This window comes from Theropithecus gelada, chromosome 3 (genome assembly GCF_003255815.1).
Source record: "Theropithecus gelada isolate Dixy chromosome 3, Tgel_1.0, whole genome shotgun sequence".
NCBI lineage: Eukaryota > Metazoa > Chordata > Mammalia > Primates > Cercopithecidae > Theropithecus > Theropithecus gelada.
In genome coordinates, this window is record NC_037670.1 from 25135101 (window position 1) to 25160570 (window position 25470).

The following is a 25470-nucleotide window of genomic DNA, read 5'->3' on the forward strand; positions in this document are numbered from 1 at the left end:
ACATGCACACATTACTGTAAGATGGCAATATTTGCAAAGTAGACCATATGTTTCTTATGCTGTTTCTTCTCTTAATGCTGTGGCACGGACAATTTGCCAGGTCAGTAAACATACACCCACTCATTCAATAAATAAGTGCTGTGGCCCTACTCCATGTACCAGGTGCTTTTTCCAGGGCCTGAGCTCTATCAGTGAATAAAACAGAAATAGATCCCTACACTCCTGGAACATACCTTCTGATAAGAGCCAACAGACAATTAAAAATGGACACAATGAACAACATCTACCATATTGGAAGATGAAAAACACAACAGAAAAAGAAAACAGTAAAACAAGGAAGGATGACCATGAGTCCTGGGAGGTAGTGCATGAGATTTTACATATAAGCCTGGCCAGCACGGTGGCTCACACCTGTGATCCCAGCACTTTGGGAGGACAAGGGGGACGGATCACCTGAGGTCAGGAGTTCAACGCCAGCCTGGCCAACATGGTGAAACCCCCTCTCTACCAAAAATATAAAAATTAGCCAGGCATGGTGGCAGGTACCTGTAGTCCCAGCTACTTGGGAGGCTGAGGCAGGAGAATCGCTTGAACCCGGGAGGCAGAGGTTGCAGTGAGCTAAGATCATGCCATTGCACTCCAGCCTGGGTGACAAGAGTGAAACTCCATCTCAAAAAAACACAAATAAATAAATGTAAGCTTCACTGAAAAGATATAATCTTTGCAAAGAGTTGAAGATCCCAAAATGTTGAAAAATAATTTCTAATGACTGCATGGCATTCTGTTGATTATATCTGCATCTGCAGCAGTATGTTTAACCAATGTTCTGGTGATAGACATTTGGGTAGTTTCTGATTTTGCACTATTATAAAAGAGGCTGTACTACATCCCTGAATACAATTTGTGAATGTTTGTGATGTTAATTCCTTAGAATAAATGACCCTGAATTGTCAGTCCAATTCAGAAATGTTCATTTCTAAATTGCGATACCTACTCTTACCCTACCTTCCGGAAAGACTGTGCTATTACACATAATACGTACAAGTATGAAATTATACTTCCTCTCCCAACACACACCTTTCACATACTCATTTGTCATTTATTTAAAACTTTGCCAATCTTAGGGTAACAAAATTTATCTTATTTGTATTGCTTTCCTTTGCCATGGATGGACAGTCTTTTTATATGTTTTCTGGCTTTTTTTTTTTTTTTTTGAGACGGAGTCTCACTCTATTGCCCAGGCTGGAGTTCAGTGGCGTGATCTCGGCTCACTACAACCTCTGCCTCCCGGGTTCAAGTGATTCTCCTGCCTCAGCCTCCCAAGTAGCTGGGACTACAGGTGCCCGCCACCATGCCTGGCTAATTTTTGTATTTTTAGTAGAGACGGGATTTCACCTTGTTGGCCAGGCTGGTGTTGAACTCCTGACCTCAGGTGATCCATCCCCCTTGTCCTTCCAAAGTGCTGGGATCACAGGTGTGAGCCACCACGCTGGCTAGGCTTACATATAAAATCACATCCACTACCTCCCAGTACTCATGGTTTCACCATGTTGGCCAGGTTGGTCTGGAGCTCCTGACCTTGTGATACATATTCCCTCTCTCAGAAACTCCTCATTTATTTCCTTTGACCATTTTTTTCTGTTGAGGTATTTATTGCTTTTGTAAACTGGGAATATATATGTGTTGTGTTGTAAATATTTTTCCTTTTTTAATAGACATTTGCAATTTTTACATTGCCCAAAATATTCTTTTAAAATAGTTTCTGGATTTCTATCATGGTTTAAAAAAAAGGCCTACCCAAATCTTAGAATTATTTTTTTAAAGACATCTTATACTTCTGTAGTTTTATTTTTTGCCTTTAAATCCTTAATCTCTTTAGAATTTATTCTAATAAAAGGAATAAGGATGAAACTCATCATTTTTGTTCCAGGAGGGCAATCAGTTGTCCCACAGGCTGCAGTGAATAATACCCTTGAGAAATGCTTCCTCTGCATCTGCTCCAGGTCCAGGTCGCCCACAGCTCTGGCCCCACACACCTGGTTGCCTACAGGAAAGCTCGCCTGGATGTCTTCAGAGATCTTTCTAAAACACTCAAAATACTCAATCCCATCACTCCTCAGTTTAAAACCAATCTCCTTAGTCTTGCACAGAGGACTTCAGGGCCCGGCCTGGGCTTCATCCACCTCTCCTTTCTCATTCCCCTTCCTTTCCTCCATGCACACTGCATACCAGCAGCACAGAATCTGGGCCACTCCCAGCCAAAGCTGTTTCATGCCTTTAATGACTTTTACACATGCTGTTCTTGCTTTTCTTTGTTTTCTGTCATTCAATGTTTATTTTAGATTCAAGGAATACATGTGCAGGATTGTTACATGGGCATATCACTTGATGCTGAGGTTTGGAGTATGACAGTCTGTCATGCATTTAGTGAACAGAGTATCAATAGTTTTTCAACCCTTGTGCCCGTCCCTCCCTCTACCCTCTAGTAGTCCCCAGTGTCTACCAATGCTGTCTTTACATTCGTGAGTCCTCAGTGTTTAGCTCCCACTCATAAGTGAGAACATATAGTATTTCGTTTTTTGCTCCTGCATTAATTCATTTGGGAGAATGACTTCCACCTACATCCACGTTGCTGCAAAGGATGTGATTTCATTCTTTTCATGGCTGTGTAGTAGTCCATGGTGTATTGTACCACATTTTCTTTAACCAGTCCACCAACGATGGGCACCTAGGTTGATTCCATATCTTTACTATTTGTGAATAATGCTGTGATGAACGTACAAATGCATATATCTTCTTAGTAGAAGAATTTCTTTTCCTTTGGGAATATACTCAGTAATGGTATTGCTAGGTTGAATGGCAGCTCTGAGTTCTTTGAGAAATCTCCAAACTGCTTTCCATGGTGGCTAATTTATATTTCCACCAACAGTATATAAGTTTCCGTTTTCTCCACAGCCTCACGAGCAGCTGTTGTTTTTTGACTTTTTAATAATAGCCATTCTGACTGGTATGAAATGGTATCTCACTGTGGCTTTCATTTGCATTTCTCTGATGATCAGAGATGTTGAACATTTTTTGTACGTTCGTTGGCCGCTTGTATGTCTTCTCTTGAGAAATCTGTTTATGTCTGTTGCCCACTTTTTAATGGAGTTATTTGTTTTTTGCTTGTTAAATAAAGTTCCTTTTAGATTTTGGATATTATACCTTAGTCAGATGCAGTTTGCAAATATTACCTCCCATTACCTTGGTTGGTCTGTTTACTCTGTTGATAGTTTATTTTGTTGTACAGAGGCTCTTTAGTTTAATCAGGGACTGTGTATCAACTTTCGATTTGTTGCAATTGTTTTCGTGGGACATAGTCATAAATTCTTTCCCAAGGCTGATGTCCAGAATGGTGTTTCCTAGGTTTCCTTCTAGGATTCTTATAGTTTGAGGTCTTATATTTAAACCTTTAATCTATATTGAGTTAATTTTTGTATATGGTGAAAGGTAGGGATCCAATTTCATTCTTCTGCACATGGCTAGCCAGCTATCCCAGTACTATGATTAAATAGAATGTCTTTTCCCCACTGCTTACTTTTGTCGACTTTGTCAAAGACTGGATGGCTATAGGTATGTGGCTTTATTGCTGAGTTCTCTGTTCTGTTCAATTGGTCTATGTGTCTGTTTTTGTACGAGTACCATGCTGTTTTGGTTACTGTAGCCTTATAGCGTAGTCTGAAGTCAGGTAATATGATGCTTCTGGCTTTGTACTTTTTGCCTAGGATTGCTTTAGCTATTTAGGTTCTTTTTAGGTTCCATATGAATTTTAGAATAGTTTTTATAAATCTGTGAAAACTGACATTTGTAGTTTCATAGGAAGAGCATTGAATCTGTAGATTGCTTTGGGCAATATGGCCATTTTAATGATACTGATTCTTCCAGTCCATGAGCATGGGATGTTTTTCCATTTATGTCATCTCTGATTTCTTTCAGCAGTGTTTTGTAGTTCTTGTAGAGATCATTCACCTCCTTGGTTAGATATATTCCTAGGTGTTTTATTTTTGTGTAGCTACTATAAGTGGGATTTTATTCTTGATTCAGCTCTCAGCTTGAACGTTATTAGTGTATGGAAGTGACTCTGATTTTTGTACATTGATTTTTGCATCTTGAAACTCTACTGAAGTTGTTTATCAGTTCCAGGAGCCTTATGGCAGAGTCTTTAGCATTTTTTAGGTATAGAATCATATTATCAGCAAAAAGAGATCATTTGACTACTTCTTTTCCTATCTGGATGTCTTATATTTCTTTCCCTTGCCTGATTGCTCTGGCTGGGACTTCCTGTGCTTGCTTTTCAGATGTCCCCACTATTCCAGTCTTAGTCCATCAGGAAGCAAGCACATACTCACCATTACTTTGGGCAAACCCATCCTGCTCTACACCCAAGATAAATTTAAATGTAATATTGCTGACAGCCTCCCCAGTGCCCCTTTCTCTGATCTCTGTTTTCACATTGTTTTAACTTGGGGCTTACTTCCAACCAGAGGAAATCTGTTTCAAATGAGGCCCTTTTGGTGATTAGTAATAGATTTCACGTGGCAAGAGGTCTTACATTTTTTTTTAATCATCCTCTCTACTAAAGAGTGCTAGAACAAAGTTGCAACATTATTTCAATTCAGGGGATGAGGAGAGAGAAAAAAGAAAGAAAAGTGAGCCATAGCTGATGGATCATCTAGGGACTGTCAATATCACAAAAACTATTTGAGTCAGTCATTTTTTTTAATTGTGGTAAAATATACATAATATAAAAGTTACCATTTTAACTGCTTTTAGGTGTCCAATTTAATGGCATTAAGTGCATTCCCAATGTTGCACAACCATCATCATCATTTCCAGAAGTTTTTTTTAGCATCCCAAAGAAATAACTGTCCATTTCCCCCTTCCCCCAGCTCCTGGTCGCCTCTATTCTACTTTCTGTCTGTATGAATTTGTCTGTTCTAAGTTTGTCATATAAGTAGATATGTATTTGTCATTTTGTGTCTGGTTTATTTCATTTAAATAATGTCTTCAAGATTCATCCATGTTGTAGTCTGTATCAGAATTTCCTTCCGTATATTCGTCCTTCTGTGTCTGGTTTATTTCATTTAAATAATGTCTTCAAGGTTCACCCATGTGGTAGCATACATCAGAATCTCCTTCCTTTTTAAGGCTGAGTAATAGTCCATTGTATGTACATACCACATTTTGTTTAGCCATTCATTTCTTGATGTAACAGTTGTATTCACCATTTCACTGCTATGGATAATGCTAGTGTGAACACTGGTGTGCAAGTATCTGTTTGAGTCCCTGCTTTTAATCCCTTTGGGTTTCCTAGAAGTGCAATTGCTGGATTACATGGTAGTTCTATGTTTAACTTTTTGAGGGACTAACATACTGTTTTTCATAGCAGCTGTACCATTTTACACTCCCACCAGTGATATACCAGCATTCCAATTTCTCTACATTCCGCCAACACTTGCTATTTTCTTTTTTTAAAATAATAACTATCTAATAGATGCGAAGTGGTATCTCATTATGGCTTTGATTTGCATTTTTCTAATGACTGGTGATGAAGAATATCTTTCCATTTGCTTATTGGCCATTTGGATATCTTCTTTGGAGAGATGTCTATTCAAGTCCTTTGCCCATTTCTGAACGGGTTATTTTTTTGGTAAGGTGTAAGAGTTCTTTATATATTCTGGATCCTAATCCCTTATCAGATGTATGACTAGAAAATGTTTTCTCCCTTCTGTGAGTTGGGGGTGATTTTTAATGAAGAAACCACACTTCTGTGTCACTAAGGGCACTGCCCGAACAACTGACACTTGGTTAAACCCAAGAGAAAGATGACATCTGTCCCTTTCTTCTTAGCTCGCTGTGACAGCCCCTCCAGCTCCCAGGCCTCCTGGCTGCCCTCCTCCTTCAAAGTCCCCTGGACAGTTACAGGGATAGCTGACTCGACTTGTCCTATAGGGCCCACTCCTCAAGTCGCCTCAAACTTGCATACATTCTCACTTTTCCTTCTAATTCATACCCCCAACAAGGACCCTATAGGATTTAGTTATGATTTTCTTGGATTCAGGTTAAGCAAATGTCTCAGTTTCTAAATTGTCAGCTACATGGGATGGGATACGTTTAGATCAAGTGCTTTATCATTATTTAACTCTTTGTGTGATACATTTCTTTTTTTTTTTTTTTTTTTCAGTCACAAGATTTAATAGAGTGAAAACAGAGCTCCCATAGAAAGGGAGGGGATCCAAAGAGGGTAGCCATTGCCGGCTTGAATGCCTGGGTTTATATCCTGATCATCGTCCCTCCCCCTGTGCTCTCAGGCAATAGATGATTGGGTATTTCTTTATCTCCTGTTTTAGCCTAATTAGCATTTTAGTGAGCTCTCTTTACTACCTGATTGACCAGGTGTGAGCCAAGTTGCAAGCCCCGTGTTTAAATGTGGATGTGGTCACCTTCCCAGCTAGGCTTAGGGATTCTTAGTCGGCCTAGGAAATCCAGCTAGTCCTGTCTCTCAGTCCACCCTCTCAACAGGAAAACCCAAGTGCTGTTGGGGAGGTCGGTCGACGACCACTCTAAATTGCCAAACAACACATCGAGACACTTTAAAGGTATCTTAAATTTAAGATACCTTTCTTAAATCAGATATCAAAAGATATCTTGATGTGTTGTTTGGCAATTTGTTTTTTTAATTATAAAAGTAATATAAATTTATTCTAGAAAATTTAAAAGTACCCATAAACCTACCACTCAAAATTGCCCTATTAACATTCACATCTGGTGTATTTCCTTCCAATCTTTGACTTTCCAGGTACATTTGAGGTCTATCCTGTTTTTCTCAAGTAGGTTTTCCCCATGACATTAAAAAGTCTCAAAGTACTTTTGGAATGTTTTCTTGGATACTGGAAGTTTCACCTGCAAAATTCATATACAATTTGAAATGTAAGAAACATCTCCTACAGACCAGGGCCACCAGGGCAGCCTTCCCTGCAACAAGAGCTGTACCTGAATTGCAACAACACAATCCCACTGATTCGGAGGACAAGGCTCCGCCCAGCTGTGGCTCTGTCATTTGTTATTAATTCTTTCAGATTAAATTTCAATATAAGGCTATTTTGTACCTTAGCTAGTTCCATGTAAATTGATAATTTTTCTAAAAGAGAAAGAGAAAGAAGAGAGAGGAGGAGAAAAACTGACCTTCACACAGGCCCACATTTACTGGGAGCCAAAATCCTGAAAAGCTACTCTCAAAGTCAAGTAAATCGTCAAAGTTCCCAGCGCCATTCCTTGGGTCCCTTTGCACATTTGTGCAGCATTTCACGGTTAGCAGAGGGTGTACCCTCTCTACATTATCCTTGGTGGTAAGAACTTGCCTGTGTCATCAGCTGTGCAGGAACATGGGACAAATGTCTGCTTTCCCAACCACAGGTGCAACTTGCCCTACAGAGCAGCTCAAAATGCTCCTGGAGATGCGATTTAGATCCCCCACTCAAATTCATACCTGGGATTCCGAGAAAGAAAGAAACGTTACAAAACGTGATCACCATTTCCTTCTATATTTACCCTGCAACATCCACATGCGTGCCCATGAGTGCTGGGCCGCCACTCCCTGCTCAGACCTGGACTCATCCTCTCTCCCTAGCCCCATTCCCTGTGATGACTCTGGACACAGCCCCGAGGCCCTGGCCCCTCTCTCGCTCTCGTCCACCCCATGCCCCACACCCTCTCCTCCTCTCTGACTGTGCCCTTCCTGGCCCCTTGGGGCTCCTCCTTCAGGCTCTTCTCTCCCAGAACTCTCACATTTCCTTGGCTTTTTTGGTTTCTCTCAACTCCATGCCTGTTCATCCCACCAGCTGCCATGATGCAAGGCCCAGCCTCCCCTCCCCATCTCCCCATGGATGCGCCTGGCCTGCACCCACAGCCTCACCTGTGAGGCACCCACTGGAGCCACCTTCCAAACACACTACCAGGGAGGTTTGGCTTTTTCTGTTTGTTTTTAAATTTTTGTTTCCCATTGTTATTGCATTTTATTGTTATTATACTTTAAGATCTAGGGTACATGTGCACAACGTGCAGGTTTGTTACATAGGTATACATGTGCCATGTTGGTTTGCTGCACCCATCAACTCGTCGTTTCCATTAGGTATTTCCCTTAATGCTATCCCTCCCCCAGCCCCCTGGCCCCCAACAGGCCCCAGTGTGTGATGTTTCCTGCCCTGTGTCCAGGTGCTCTCATTGTTCAACTCCCATCTATGAGTGAGAACATGCAGTGTTTAATTTTTGTTGGTTTTTAAAGGCAATGAAATAGGATTGCATTACATTTTTCCCCCAATACCAAATACAAGCATTTAATTAACCCCAAACACTAAACCCAAACATTCATCTTCAGCTTCCTCTTCTCTGTCTTTGCTCTTTCCCACAACCATTCCCCCTGACCACTCTTCTGCTTATAGGTGTCATATATTTCTGCCCATAATATTAGAGATAAGGCTCAATTTGAAAACAGATGCAAAATATATAATGGGTCAAACACAATCATTGCTTTCCTTGTTTCTAGACAGATAGAAGCTCTCCACCCATGACTTGGGACCCAGGCTCCTTCACCTCTTGACTTCATTGTGCCCCACAGAAGGGGCAAAGGCATAAGGAGGGGACACATCCGCTATTTAGGACAATGGCCCAGGAAGACACACTCAAGTCCAGATAGGCCAAGACTCAATCACCATGGCCAACCCTCAATGCAAAGAGGATGGGAAATGTGGTCCAGCCCTGGTGAGAAACTGGATTTTAGGGAAGCAACAGATATCCCCCCCCCAGACTTTCTCCAGAGCACTGATCACTACTCATTCATTAACCTTTCAAGACAGGTTCTTCCAGGGGTCAAGACAATTGCCTGGAGCTGGGGGTTTGCAGTTTAGTAGAAAAAGGATAAAGCCTACAAATTGGGGATGGGGGGGAGGCAGGAATAAATTTCCTTCATAACAGTTTTAAAGTATGAAGTATCACTGAAGACTTGAGAATCAGCTAATTTGACAAACCCTCTTCTTCCACTTAAGGACTCAGAAAGACAAGAGCTTAGGGTGGCTTTGCACATTTGGGCAGCCTCCCAGCAGCCAACGTGGGATATACACCAGGCCTGCTGGAGCCTTCACAGGACTCTGCAGACAAGGTCTCCCCAGCCAGGCAGAGTTTGAGCCCAGACACTATTCCATATAAAGTCATATTTAGGGACTTCCACTCAGCACAAAAAAATTAGCAGTGAGAGCTCGGAGTTGACCATGCAAGGACAAGAATACCCTGCCATGTAGGGGGTAGTGGCAGTGAGCAGGACATGGCCTCTGCCTCCCTCCACACATCCCAACCCACCTCCAGTGAGAAGGACATGACCTCTGCCTCCATCCATACACCCACCCCACCTCCAGTGAGCAGGACATGGCCCCTGTCTCCCTCCCCACATCCCACCCCACCTCCAGTGAGCAGGACATGGCCTCTCCCTCCATCCGCACACCCACCCCACCTTCAGCCCTCCCATCAACATCTGTCCTGGTATTTGTTCTAAGAAAGGGAAAAAAGCAAATTTTCTTACAAATGAAGGACTTTTCTTATTATCAATGAAGGATTATTGAGGGCGATCATCTGAAAGTCAAAGCTGTCAGACTGGAGAGTAGGCTCTGCAGAACAGATGCTGTCTCTTCCTGAGGCTGAAACATAAAAACAGATCCAGGGGACTGATTTTTAAGGCAACTGATCATCCATGAGCAAAGTTAACTCATAAGTTAGGTTGGTGGCACTCAAATCCCATCTCTGGCTATATTCTCATTCAGATAAATGATGGTTTGTTGACAGATGACATTTCTCCTTTAACCAAGATAAAAACAGAATGTCCACAAAGGAAACACATGGCAGAGTCAAAGGACACAGAATTTAAGTCTGAAGAAAGAAATTTCTTACCAAACTTTCGGAAGACTTTAGTATTTCTGGCCAAATAAATAATTTCATAAGTGGATTATATGCTTTTAAACAGCAGAATCAGTTCCAAAATTCCCCTGCACTCAAGTTTTAGGAGCGCTTTCCTAATGCATTATTAACTAATGAGTGAACCAATGTGTTAATCATGAAAGCCATAAGAAAGAACGTAACCAGACATGGTGCTTCATGCTTGTAATTCCAGCGTTTTGGGAGGCCAAGGCGTAAGGATGACTTGAGATCAGGAGTTCAAGACCAGCCTGAGCAATATAGTGAGACCCCCATCTCCATGAAAATAAAAATAATTGGCTAGGCATAGTGGCATAAGCCTGTGCCTCCTGTGCCTACTCAGGAGGCTGAGGTGGGAGGATCACTTGAACCCAGGAGATCGAGACTGCAGTGAGCTATGATGGTGCCACTACATTCCAGCCTGGGTGACAGAGTGAGACCCTATCTCTAAAATAGTAATTTTAAAACTTTTTAAAAAGAAGGAAAATAACCACAAGCTAAAATTACAGATGTTGAAGGTAGAGGAGGCAGAAACCAAATCAAATTTGTAAGCACAGAGAGAGAGAACATTTCCCCACCCTTTTTTTTTTAACCTTGGCATTGAATCAACCATTAAAGTACAATGCATGCATACTTACCAACAAAAACCAGAAATGTTTTCTAAACCCTGAAATTTGGCCAACAGTTCAAAGAGCTTGTTCAAGATGCTTGCCCTAAACATAAGGAAAGTGACAAGGGAAAAATTTATTATAAAAAGAAATTGATTGCAAGTCTGTTACATACAGGCACAGAACACATACATGGTTTTGTTTAACCTTATAACACTGAGGTGGGTATCATGGTCATTTTGTAAATGAGGAAACTGACGCTTATGAATTTGGATAGTGTGTTGTAAGTCAGTTCAGGCTGCCATAATAGAATATCACAGACTGGGTGGTTTAAACAACGGACATTTATTTTCTCGTTGTTCTGGAGGCGGGAGTCCAAGATCAAGGTGTTGGCAGGGTTAGTTTCTGGGAGCCCTCTCTCCTTGGCTTGCAGATGACCACCTTCTCCCTGTGTCTCATATGGCTTTTCCTCTGTTTGTGTGCACCACTGGTATCTCTTCCCCTTTTCATAAGGACACCAGTCCTACTAGATTGGAACCCAAACCTTATAGTCTCATTTAACCTTTAACTATCTCCTTAAAGGCCTTATCTCCAAATACAGTCACCTTAGGGGTTGGGGCTCAAGCCCTATATGGATTTGGTAGGGACACAATACAGTCCATAACAGATATCATGGCTAAGAGCCCACTAAGAGTTGCTAAGTAGTAGAGCCAAGACTGAATCTAAAGAGGACTCCTTCATTCTGAGCTTACTGTCTCTCCCATGCCACAGCATCTCAGACAGAGTTGGGAGGCATCCCTCTGTAAGAGCTGACTCAGTAGAACCTGCTGGCAGGGACACAATTTTGCAGCAATAAGCTCCATCCTGGTGGGCAGGATGGTGAAGTACTTACACAAACTAGATCGAAGAGCACAGAAGTCCAAGTCAACTAGAGGCCTATCCAGATGGTGTGGAATAAAAATGGCTTTGTCTACTTTGTTTATAGCTACACAAATGGTATTTGGTTTCACCAGCCCATACAAAGTGTGCCGTTCCATTGTCCTCAAAGAGCCAGCCTTTCATTCAGTGTTTCTTTTCTTTTCTCCAAACCACCAGCTAACGTCCTGGAGGGCGACTCCATGGATCAGGATGTCGAGAGCCCAGTGGCCATTCACCAGCCAAAGTTGCCTAAGCAGGCCAGGGATGACCTGCCGAGACACATCAGCCGAGACCGGACCAAAAGGAAAATCCAGAGGTACGTGAGGAAAGATGGAAAATGCAACGTTCATCATGGCAACGTGAGGGAGACCTATCGCTACCTGACCGATATCTTCACCACCTTAGTCGACCTGAAGTGGAGATTCAACCTGTTGATTTTCGTCATGGTTTACACAGTGACCTGGCTCTTTTTTGGAATGATCTGGTGGTTGATCGCGTACATCCGGGGAGATATGGACCACATAGAGGACCCCTCCTGGACTCCTTGTGTTACCAACCTCAACGGGTTCGTCTCTGCTTTTTTATTCTCAATAGAGACAGAAACCACCATTGGTTATGGCTACCGGGTCATCACGGATAAATGTCCAGAGGGAATTATTCTCCTCTTAATCCAATCTGTGTTGGGGTCCATTGTCAATGCATTCATGGTGGGATGCATGTTTGTAAAAATCTCTCAACCCAAGAAGAGGGCAGAGACCCTGGTCTTTTCCACCCATGCAGTGATCTCCATGCGGGATGGGAAACTGTGCCTGATGTTCCGGGTAGGGGACCTTAGGAATTCCCACATTGTGGAGGCTTCCATCAGAGCCAAGTTGATCAAATCCAAACAGACCTCGGAGGGGGAGTTCATCCCGTTGAATCAGACGGATATCAACGTAGGGTATTACACGGGGGATGACCGTCTGTTTCTGGTGTCACCGCTGATCATTAGCCATGAAATTAATCAACAGAGTCCTTTCTGGGAGATCTCCAAAGCCCAGCTGCCCAAAGAGGAACTGGAAATTGTGGTCATCCTAGAAGGAATGGTGGAAGCCACAGGTAAGATGTATTCTATCCTGGGATGGCTGTGGGATAGATGCTCATTTTAAACTGGACCTGATGTTCTTATCTATTACAAGATCTAGAATACTAAACCTCATGCAATATTGACAACATCCCCTTGCTTCATGACATAGTATGCCTACATGTCTCACCTGAAGTATATCCACCAAGAAGCCTAACCATTTAGTTTTTAAAAGCCCTTTGGAAAATAAATTAATGAACAATGAAAAATCACCATGTAACATATTTTAAGTCTCCAAATATTTACCTAAGTTAAAATCTGATCTGTCTCTAAAGCACGTTTTAAATGGCCTTAAAACATTGCTAATTTAAATACTTGAGGTTATTTATTACCAAGTTAGGAGGAAGAAGTTAAGTCTTTCAAAGGAAGCCTGACAAACTGCTTTAATAAAAATGCAATTTCACCCATTCTTTGAGAGTCATTTATAAGGCCTATAGCATTGGTTTCTCTTTTGTATGAAGTGAGTGTCTAGTATCTCTCCACACTTGACCTGCCGAGCCCCCAGTAAGTATAAAGTTGCAGACAAATAAATAACTCTAGCAGAAAAGAAAAAAGTTGAAGATCCATTCATCTTAATCCCGCCGGCCCTCTTGTTAATGGCTTATCACTGGGATGTTTTAGGGAAGATGATCTGTTCAGGAAATAGAGAAAATGGTCTGTTTTTACTGACGTCTTCGCTCATATCTGAAATTTGCACATTACACATCCCAACAGCAAAGCAGGTTCTGCCCATGTTTGTATGTAACATCCCCCAAAACAGAGCCATCAGCTATGACTCAAGATAACCATAGTGCCTCACAGGGAAAGTATAAACCAGAACCCTAATTCATTAAGGCCTTTATTGTTCTTTGAGGTAGTAATGGTGTCTTTGGGGTCCTTTTTCCTGATACCATCAGCCCTTTTGTGCTTTTAAGTCTTCAGCTTGAGATTCGGGTGGTTTATATTGTCTGAAATTGCATGACCAGCAGGCTGGCCCCAGGTTCTTCATCAACCTGTGACAAGTAACTTAATCCTGTGATCCCTTTTAGGGAAAAGTCACTGGTCCCATGTTTCTACCTCCCTGTACCCAACAGGCAAGGTCACAACCTCTAACAAATTTCTCTTACGGTGGTGGTGTGAAACTTTTGCTATAGGGTTTTTAAATGCAGCAAACAGTGAAAACGTGAGTAGAGGGCTTTGCATGGAGCTCAATGGTGGGAGCGGTCGCCTTTTCATGGAACAAAAGGCGCAGGAACCTAATGGGAAAGTAACTTTAAAGAATAACAAAAGTCACTGTTGCGAAATAAGACATAAGTGCTCCAGGTGTTAACAGGAGCTGTACTTTGAGGCTGATTTGGGGGTGGATTTGTGAGGCAATAGTTAGGTGGAGGGGAGGGGAGGAGGAAGGGAGATAGAAGGGAGAAGTAGAAGGGAGGGCAGGGGAGGAGGAAAAGGGGAGGAGGGAAGGAGAGAGGAGGGAGGAGAATGGAAGGCAGGGCGGGGAGAAAGGGGAGGAGAGAGGAAGAGGGGAGCCTGGGGAGGAGGGAGGAGAAATAATTCAAACAGGGAGCTGTCACTTTCCTACAGACCAGAAACTTCCCCAACCTCAGCCAAGCACAGGGACTCTGGATCCCCCTAGCGGCCACAGAGCTACAGCCTCTGACACTATCTACTGACCACTCAGGATGCAGTTTTTCTTTTCGCTTTTCACCATAAATTCCCCCAAGAGGACGTGAGAGAGGGCAGTGTCTCCAAGCTCAAGAAGCAAAAACCACTGGAGATGTACCCTGTGGTTACTGATGCTAATCTGAGCTTTAAATTGTGGGAGTTAAGCTTTGTGTTCCCTCAAACCAAAGCCCAATCTCTGTAAAATAAATGAATCTGGAATACGCAAATTATCTTTGTGATATCCCTGAGTCGGAATTCTCCCTGGGGCAGGCCCTGTCTTTCTGATGACAGCTGGTAATAAGTGAGCCTTTCCAAAGGGAGGAACATGGTTTTCTTGGTAATTAACAGTGATACTTGCCTCTGAGCACCTTATGGCCTTTCCACAGCTTTCAAGAGAAATCTGAGTAATTACCAGCAAAACCAATCCAAATGTTCACCCCACTCCCTGGAAAAAGGCAAATCCTACTCATTTTCTTTTAAAAAATAGTTTTCTACTTCCTAGACTTGGGGGGCTGGCGGTTCTAGAAAGTTCTAGAGGTGTCTGGAAACTGAATGTCTTGGTCTTTTCCTCAGAGGAATCGTACAACTCAGTACCCCTAGTACAGCTGATCTCTTACGTTTCAGCAGGATACTGTTTGTGAATGAAAAGCTCAATTAGGATTTATGGGCATTAAACAGGCCCTTAGGGGAGAAAAATGCTTCAATCTCTCAAAACCACAGGAAAAAAAAAAAAAAGTGGACCAAATGCACACTCGAGGAAAACAAATTCACAGGGATCTAATTATTCATCGTAGTGCTGGACTGGAAATCAGGAGCCGTGATAATAGCAAGCTAACACAAAACAGCTTCCCCTGCGCTCATCACTGCTTTCAAAAATGTCGCAGTTGACCTTAACCTGCTGTGCTCAGTGGTCTCCATGAGCAGGCCTCTTCCAGGGAGCGGGGGAGGCCCACGTGGCCACCTTCACGCGGTGCCCTCTTCCCTGATAGGAAGCAGGCATCCTGGGCACAGGATGATCCTAACGTGGTGTTTTCCGGAGACCCGAGTTATCCCGCAGGAGGCCACCTGGGTCCTTCCGTCTGCTGGGAGCTCAGGCCCAGTGCAGGCGAGTGGTGCTCTGTGGATGCACTGCCTTCCAACGCCAGCCGCATTGCAGGGTCAGGTTCCATTTTTAGAAAATGAAAGTGGGCTCCTTGAAGGCTGGAAGTGAGCCCCCCTTTCATGGCCTCAAAGGGACTGCACAAAAGATGGCCCCACACCCACGCAGAACAGCCCCGCATCCCTTAGGAATGGCTTTGGCCCGGTCCCGCCTCAAGTCAGAGGGACATGCCAGGTGACCTTTAAGAACCTTCCAGTCATGTGGTTCTATTTTTGAAAATGAATCAAACCCTGGAAAATTCTGACACCAGCCACTCAGACATCCAGGAGTTGGCCGTGTCTCATCTGCAGATATATTTTTAAAGGGGGCCGTTTATGTTCCTGACACATGGGCGATTTTGAGATAGTGGTGTTTACAGAAGGTTTCATAGCTACGTAAACAAACGTGCTCAGCAGCTGTGGCCCATGTGTGTTAAAATAGTAAAGCATTCATATAGACGGTTATTTATAGAGGGCAAATGGGCCTCGAGGCAAGATGACAGCCACGCAGCGCTGGGCTTGCTGCCAGTCAGCCCCCACTACGGCCTTGCTGATTGACGAATTTCCACATTTACCCCCAGCGATTATGCAACTGCGGGAGGCAGCATTTGCCTACACCTCGGCAAACGTGCCCGCAAGGATGAGTCCCCGCTAAGCCTTTTGGTTATTTTACACTTCTTTTGATGGAACCTATCAGACTTACACAAAAACAGACCCAGTAGTATCACTCACCCCCCGCCGTGTCCCCGTCCTTCTGCTCCAGTGATTATCAATTCGGGTCAAACGTGCTTCCTCTGTATCCCCGCTCACTGGCTGCCCACCAGAATCACATCATTTCATCTGCAAATATTTCAGTATGTGGCCCTAAAAGACAAAGACTCTTTTAAAAATGTAGCTCTCATACCATTATGACACCTAAAATAATGACCAATAAATTAAGATCCAACATCTACCGAGTGTTCAAACTTCCAATTGTCTCGTACATGTCACAAGTTTTATTTACAATCAACTTGTTCAAATCAGGATCCAAATAAGGTTAACACACGGTGATTGGTTGAGATATCTTGTAAGCCTCTTCATCTGTGAGTTCTTCTGTCTTTTTTTTTTTTCTGATAAGTTTTTCTTAAAGAAGTTAACTTCTGAAAGATGTAACTACTACATAGAATACTGGGGAAAGTGGAGGATGAAACACACCAGAGAGCACTTTATAGACAAGGAGGCAGGGCTGATTAATCAGAAGTCACCATCTGGGAGTTACCAAGGAGGACAGCCAGGGTTCACTGGAAATAGGTGAAGGCAAGCCATCCTTCACCATAGAAAAGCTCAGTTCTGTCGCTAGTATAGTTATTCCCAGGCAGAGAATTTAGTCATATAAATCACATCACAGATCATAAAATTTTTGAGTTGGAGGGAATCTTTGCCCATTTTACAGATGAAGAAATGGAACCCCAACAAGACCCGTGACTTGGCTAAGGTCAAATAGCCACCAGCAGAGCAGGACCTTGAAAGCCACAACCATTGATGGTGTTGCCAGGAACTCCATGTTCAGTGCCCTTTGCACCATGAGTGCTGCTGATTCATGATTCGGCAGAGAAATGCACCCAGAAAAGACAACTGATATTTCTTTTTTTTTTTTTTTTTTCAGATGGGGTTTCGCTCTTGTTGCCCAGGCTGGAGTGCAGTGGCACAATCTCAGCTCACTGCAACCTCTGCCTCCCGGGTTCAAGCGATTCTCCTGCCTCAGCCTCCCGAGTAGCTGGGATTACAGGCATGTGCCACCACACCCGGCTAATTTTGTATTTTTAGTAGAGACGGGGTTTCTCCATGTTGGTCAGGCTAGTCTGGAACTCCCCACCTCAGGTGATTCTCCCACCTCGGCCTCCCAAAATGCTGGGATTACAGGCGTGAGCTACTGCACCCGGTCGACAACTGATATTTCATATGCAGATGACTAATATCAATGTGCCCTCTTTTCTTTTCTCTCACCATTAGTTCTTCTTTTCCTTTAAGGTTCTTCTGTTTCTAAATGTCATCAATTCATTTTTAAATTACATAGACATTGACATGAATTTTAAACAACCGTATATCAGAATGAGATATACCACAAAACAATTCTGAAATCAAAATTAAATAAGCATTGTTTACAAAAATACCCCTGGAAGAACATGATGTTCTGTCAGGTCTGATTTCCAAGCACATTTTTCTTTACTGTAATCAAAATGCCAATCTACTCTAGCAGGGGAGAATATGAGATTGCAGCCTTTGAAAAGATAAGACTGCTGAGGGTAAGCATCACCATGCTCTTAAACTGTTTCTAGTAATGATATTTCACAGCCGCTAAATTTTTCAAATCTCATTTTTCTCCTTTTGATAATTGACTGCTGATCCCTCCATTGCCAAGCCATTATCTCCAATTTGACCATTTTTCTCTTGAGAGTTATAACCCCAACCACCCGGCCTGGGAAAAGAGTTCATTGGTGAGCTCTGAAATGCTAGGAACGTGGGTGAAACTCTTCATAGAGCCATCTTCCTGGAAAATCTCTGTAAGGAGTGATTTTTTCAATTTAAAGACATATGAATATATTTTTCCTAGGTCAAAATCTGCCACCCATAAATCAAGAAATCCAGCTCTCCTTTCTTTTTGAGCATTAAGTGTAACTCATTTATTCAGGGCTTCCTTCCAAAATGTCTATCTCAATATAATATATCCCAGTAGAATCATTGGCTGGCTGGGCAAAAACTGGTGACAACTGCTCCCCAAATATGGTAAACTCTCTGTAATCCTCCACAGCTTGGGGACACTGTGTTCTGGTTCACCAAATGTCTTCACAATCAGATTTTGGATGCTCCGGTGCACACATAGAGTCTTAACTTTTCTACCACTCCTTCCAAAAGGCAGGCTACTGTAAGAAACCTAGCATTATAACTCCACTAAACATTTCCCATACTTTAGAAGACAAGGAGTCAAGGTCACCATATATTACTGTGATTGAAAAAAGCAAAACTTGTTCATTGTTCACCAGTACCAGAAAATCCATTGTTCTTCCTTCTCCAAATGGGCCATGAGAAGCCACTAAATTAGATGCTCAATAGAAATGAGTGATGATCTCCCAATATATACAATGTGGAATTCAAAGCATTGGACAAAATTGGACTAGCATCTAAATTTAGCTTAGACCCAAACTCTAAAGTCAATACTCATCTTGCAAAGGAACAGCATCATCCAAATTAGGAGATGAATGTCAAATCGTGTGGAGCCTCTAATTAGCATATCCTTAAACAAATAGAGTTTTATTATTTCCTAGGGTATTCAGTAATACAAGTGCGGACAGCAGGTTGCCAGCAAAGCAGTTTTACTCAACAATTTCTAATGACCGGAAGAGGATCACTGAGGAAGGCTATGTAAATTATTCACACGCACACAGATACTCCCACACACACTCGTACACACATACACACATGTGCATACACATGCACACACAGCACACACGTGCACACATGCATACACATGCACACAAGTACAGACACGCACACACAGCACACACATGTGCACACATACATGCATGCATACATATGCACACAAGTACACAGACACACATGCACACAGCACACACATGTGCACACATATGCATGCGTGAATACACACATGTACACAGAAATACACACATAGGTATACACACATGCACATGCAAATACACATACACACATGCACACACAAATACACATACACACAGGTATACACACATGCACATGCAAATACATATACACACATGCACACACGTGCGTATACACATGCACACACACATGCATACACATGCACACACAGCACACGTGCACACACACGCATACACATGCACACAAGTACACAGACACATACATACATGCACACACACAGCACACGTGCACACACATACATGCGTGAATACACATATACACACATGTACACAGAAATACACATACACACAGGTATACACACATGCACATGCAAATACACATACATGCACACACAAATACACACAGGTATACACACATGCCCACACATGCACATACATGCACAAATACATATACATGTGTATACACATACATGCACACACAAATACACATATACACACACGCACTTACTAAACAACTAAGCAGCCTGAGGTGCCGCTTCTCCAGTCAATCATGCCCTTGCTCTACAGTGGCACACTCACCCACTTATAACCTCGTTTGTTATATTAATTACTTGGTAAGCTGCTTTTTCCAAATTAACCTCTCTCAGCTATAGCTCAGCTCATCTGTACCCCTTTGTGTCATTTACAACATCAGGCCTTCCTGGGTTCAAGCTGCAGTTGCTCCCTTCCCTGCCTTACGTAACCTCTGTCTCCATTTCTTCAACTCTAAAATGGGAACAATAATGGTACCTACTCACGGGTAACCTTCCAACCCCCTGAATTCCATTAGAGCAGATCATTTCTCCCTCTATAGACCACACAGGCAAAAAACAAGAGTAAAGCTTTGCAGGGACAGGAGAACAGGCAGTCAGGAGGCCCAGTCCCAGCGAGCACCTTCATTGTCCCCAGGGACCTTGCAGTTAGTGCCGTGATAGAATGACAAATGACTCCCCTCTAAAACCACTCTGAAAAGTCAAAGCGGCGAGTGTTAACCTGTGAGCACCAAGTCACACAGTGCGCAAGCACAATGCAAGGGTAAAAGCCAGCCTGGCCTCTGCCCCGGCTACCTGCCATGAATGACAAATCAATGGGATCTGAATTAATGAGAATCACTGGACTCAGTCAGAAAGGACTTTGCATTCCTATAGATAGTAACATCTCATCATTCCAATTTCTGCCAAAAGTGGACATGAATGTAGATTACTCCCAGGTCTTCTGAGGCAACTGTTCAGTGAGAACAAGACTAATTGTTTACATTTGAAAACAATATGATTTCTATATTCCCATTTCCTCTTCTAGATTTTTCATAAGAATTCTGAGGTATCAGCTGATGTTCCAATTTAGAAAATGCATTTCTGTGCTGTTAACTCTACCAAATAATATTTACTTTCATGGTTAGTTCTTATAGATACGTCTGCTTTAAAGTGCAGCTATACTTCAACAAAGTAGACAGTAAATGTGAGTTTCTGTGTAGCCAGTTTCATTATTCTCTATTTACATAGAAAGAATGATAGATACTGCATCAGTCTGCTTTGGCTAAGTTATGCTGCTGTAACAAACAACCCCAAAGGCTGAAAACAGCGGTTTATTTCTCATTCACACTACATGGTGGCAGCAGCTGTGTTTACAGCCTGTTTTCTCCAAGATGCAGACTGAAGGAGCAGCCCCTACATAAGACACACTGTTCTTATGTCAGGGAAAAACAAGAGACATGGCCAAACACTCGCTTCTGCTCACAATTTATTAGTCATAGCAAGTCATATGGCAGTGCCTGATGTCAATAAAATGGGGAAATATAATTTTTTCACAGGAGCTTGGAATAAATCATTGAGGGCAACAATTTCAGTCTACCACAGATCACCTCATGGTTTTGAAAACCAGTAAGCTGAGTTGAAAATTTTTTGTGAGATAGGTTTTGAAATGTGTGGTAGTCATTTATGTGCTCACCAAAAATTCCCAGCTTTCATCCTTTCAGACTCATATTAGATTGCATTTCCCTATTCTTGTTGAACAGGGCTATGCAACCAGTGGTCCCATCAATAGAAACATTAAGAGGTAAGTATCCCTCTGGTGGAAACTTTACAAGCCAAAGTGTGTTCCCTTCCCACTTCTAAGGCTCTCGTGGAAGCACATGTCACAGAGAAGCTTCTGTCCTCCTGACCTTTGACTGGCTTTGAAGAGTGGACCCAAGCCAAGTCCCATGTGATATACAGCATGACTGAGAAATAACCTTATGTTGGGTTAAACCACTGAAATTAGGGTTGTCATCAAGGTAAAACCTAGCCTATCTTGCCTGACATAAAATGTCACATTAACATTTGACAAGTTGGCCATTGTATACTGCCAAGCATTCTAGACTTGCCAGGAAATGAATCTGTAGCTGGCTACTTTGCAGAACTTCTCCTCCAGGTTTTAAATTCTTTCTTCACTGGTGAAGACTGACATCAGACAGACTGAATTCAAATTCTGTCTCTACTCTTGACTATCCTTGTGATTGAGCATATCACATTCCTTACCTTCACAAAAATTTTTTTCCCCCATTCTGAAAAATGGGAATGATTCTTGTACCTACAAAAAGATTCCACGAGATAATCATGCACATCCTTCATTGTGGAGCCCAACGTGTAGTAGGTGCTCAATCAATCAAGAGAGTGGCACTATGATTCTGTGAATCATACTGTTCTCATAGCTATCATTCATTTCATGCCTAATGGATGCCAATTACCTTATTAGATGTTTTGCATGGATTATTTTAAATCTTCAAAGCAATTCTGAAATGTGGGTACCACTCTTATTTAACAAATGAGGAAGTTGGCTCTTGGGTGGGGGTTGGGAAGACAGTAACTTGGCCAAGGTCACCCAGCTGGTGAAGTGATAAAGCCAGGATGCAGCCTCAGGGCTGCCCCCTCCCCAGTCTATCTGCTCCAGTGCCCCTCTAGAGGAGCCTACACAAATCCTATGGCATGTCTGAGGGGCTCCAAGGTAGTGGTTATTGATTAGAGTTCATTAATGCACCGACAACTATGACTCAATGATATATAATTTCTTGATTACAGGCCATGGGCTTCTCCACCGGGCTCCCCTTGCCTGACTGCGGGAAGCAGGCAGGGATGATCCAGTCTTGCATAACAGTTGGCATTGAGTCCCCTGAAAGGGCAGCCTAGAGGCTCCCACCCTCCAGTTCTACCCAATTCAGTGTTATCAGGTGACTGTGCCAGTTGAAGCTCTGGGTTAACCCCATCCAAAATGCCCTGGTGCCATGCCAAGTATAACCCAAAGTGCAACCAACCGGCCAGCTGACAAACCCTTAGGGGAGGAAAAAAAAAAAAAAAAGTTTAACACTGAAAGGCAAAAATCAATTTTGAGTCTGAATTCCCTGCCAGAAAGCACTATAATAAAAAGATATAGGCTTTGATCAGCCTAATTAAGCTCGGCTGGGATTTCCATTCCACTGTAAAAGATTCAACAAGACCCTTTTTGGAGAAGATGATGATGATGATGATGATGATGACGATGACGACGATGACGACTCATACTGAGGCCATCCTAGGAAGATTTTAATTATCCATCTGCTAAGTAAATACATTTCCTTTTACATTTCCTCAAGCATGTTTTATATAGTGTAAATATTAATAGAAATCTGTGAAAGCAGACGGATAATGGAGGGCTTGATGAGTAATGGGATTAGAGGAGAATGTACAATAGGGGATTGCTGAGATGGCTAGACTGTAGAGACTGAGTCTAAAATAGATTAAGGCTCCATTCACATTGGCCCAAAATTAAGTATGTTTCATACAACTTGGAAAGCTAAAGTAGTGATAAAAAGCAGGGCTTTGTTTGCTTAACATACTCAGTAATATGTACTTTGTTTCCTCAAAGTTGGAAAAGGTGTACAACCTCAGGGAAACAAAAATGCTGCTGGTTCATGATCCCCCTAGATGATGTTAAGGATTCATGAGGTCCGACACGGATGGGTCAAGAGAGATTTCCAAGCATTTTCCTGGTCCCTCCAGCAGAATTTCTTTTTGTTCCCCCAAAGGGACCTCAGCATGTTCAGCCTGGCCTGCAGACCCTGTGTCACCCCATACCCTCAAGGCTAGGGGAAGAGAAGGGTCATATCTGTTAAGCCAACAACAGATGGGTCATGATTACCAATGAGAGGGAAGGCAACTTGAGGGGCCACCCACAAACCAGGCGCAGCAGAGCAGGGCAGGGCTGGGTTCCAATACAGCTGCATGGAGTCACATCCTGGGTTTGGTGGATGAATTAGCAAAAGCCTCATCTGTGGCTGGATTTCTCATCCCTGACATTGAAGAGGCTCAGTGTGAGCACTTTGAGTTCCCATGCCAGCCAGGCAAGGTGTCCTCCACTGCCACACTGAAAGGTAGAATGGCACAGTGGCGTTTCTGTCCTTGAGTGCAGTCTGACACATACTCGACCAGGTACAAGGAGCATCTCATGAAGAGTGAGCACCCATGACCCAGGAAGGTGGTGGCCCAGTGGAGAGGGGGCATGGAGGGTGTTAGCTGTTTTGTGCACTTGCCTTCAGGGGTACCTGTCACATGTCCCACCCTAGGGTCTCTTATGATGATGAAACGAAATCCACAGATGTAATATGAATTTAATTTAAATGTTTAGTCTTTTTATCGTCCAACCCACCAAACTCATGATTTCCACTTTCTTCCCTCTCTTCAGTCTTTCACCACCACCTCCCCCTTAGATAGCAACCTGGTCTCATGCTTAGTTGAGAAAATAGAAGCAATCAGACTGAACACTGGCATCTTCTCATGACCATTTCTGCACACACCTGGGCCTCTCCCTCTTTCTTCCCCCCTGCTGCTGTGGAGCCCTGTTCCATCAAGGACCATCTCCGCATCCCATCTCCTCAGCTTACTTAAAGACTTTGGACTATAACCATCCTCTTTCTTTCCTCCATCACCAATTTTTCCTAATAGTTTTATTTCCATCAACATCAAAACATTCCTTGATATTCACCACCCCAAAGAACAAACAAAGAAAAACAAAACTATACTTCTTTTGGCGCCATGTCCCTTTCTAGTACTATCCCATTTCTCAGCTCTCTTTCCCTCAGGACTTCTAGAAAGAATCACCTATCCTCTCCTTCACACTTTCTTACTTCCCATCTCAAACAGGCTTCCCTTCCCACCACACCACCAAAACTCACCAGCAACATCCATCCTACCAGATCCAAAGGCCACTCCACTGTTCCTGTGTTCCCTGGCCTGTCCACATCATTGGTGCACTTGACCACAGCCTCCCTCTCCAGCACTTTCTTCCCTGGCACTCAGGACTCCCCTACTGCTCTCCCTCCCACCTCAATAAGATGCCTTTCCATTCTCCTCTGCAAGCTATTCTCCTCTTCCCAAAATGCCTCAGAGCCTATTCCAACCAGAGTCCTATCCCCCACTTTCCTTCTCAGCGACTTCAGCCCTTGGCTTTAATTACCCTCTTTTTCTATGTGACACCAAATTTCTGTCTTCAATACTAACCTCTCCCCTGAGCTCTGCACTCAAAGATTTAAAGGCATACTTGGCCTAACAAGCTTGTACAACCAGTGTGGCCAAAGCAGAAGCTAGAGATTTCCCAAGTCCTCTACAGTCTGTTCCGCTCTTCATCTTCCTCAAAGCCATAAATGTTATTATGAGCTATACAGTGACTCAAGTCAAAACCTACAGTGTCATCAGAGATTCATCTCAGTCCCTTACCATGGAAGTCCTATGGGTATTATTTCCAAAATATGTCTGTCTCTACGGCCACCATCCCAGATTAAGTTGTCATAATGTGGAGGCAGTGATGTTCAACTGGTCTATCTGCTAATGACCACGCTGCCAAACTTCACTTGGCACAGAACAGCCAGAGCACTTTTTTTTTTTTTTTTTTTTTTTTTTGAGACAAAGTCTCATTCTGTCGTCCAGGCTGGAGTGCAGTGGCATAATCTCAGCTCACTGCAACCTCCGCCTCCCAGATTCAAGTGATTCTCCTGCCTCAGCCTCCCAAGTAGCTGGGATTACAGGCGCCCACCACCACGCCCAGCTAATTTTTGTATTTTTAGTAGAGACAGGGTTTCACCATGTTGGCCAGGCTGGTCTTGAACTCCTGACCTCAAGTGATCCACCCACCTCGGCCTCCCAAAGTGCTGGGATCACAGGCATGAGCCACAATGCCCGGCCCAGAGCACCCTTAATAAGACAGAAATCAGAGCAAATCACCTCACTTGCTTGAAACCCTCCAGTGGATTTTCACTGCACTTGGAAAACTCCATGGCCTATAAGATCCCCCTGGCCTGGCTCCTGCCTGCTATTCTGGTCTCACCTCCAACCTCCTCTTACCCACTTGACATGTTGCAGCCACACGGGTTTCC

General features: G+C 43.1%; 1 protein-coding gene across 2 annotated transcripts in view; it reads left to right on the top strand.

Moving 5' to 3' along the window:
• KCNJ6 (potassium voltage-gated channel subfamily J member 6) overlaps positions 1 to 25470 on the top strand; it is a 304560-nt gene that overhangs the window by 190179 nt on the left and 88911 nt on the right. For both annotated transcript variants that reach the window (XM_025379782.1, XM_025379783.1), the window contains exon 3: positions 11706 to 12626. In XM_025379782.1, the coding sequence (XP_025235567.1) occupies positions 11706 to 12626 (921 nt within the window). The remainder of the gene's footprint in view (positions 1 to 11705; positions 12627 to 25470) is intronic.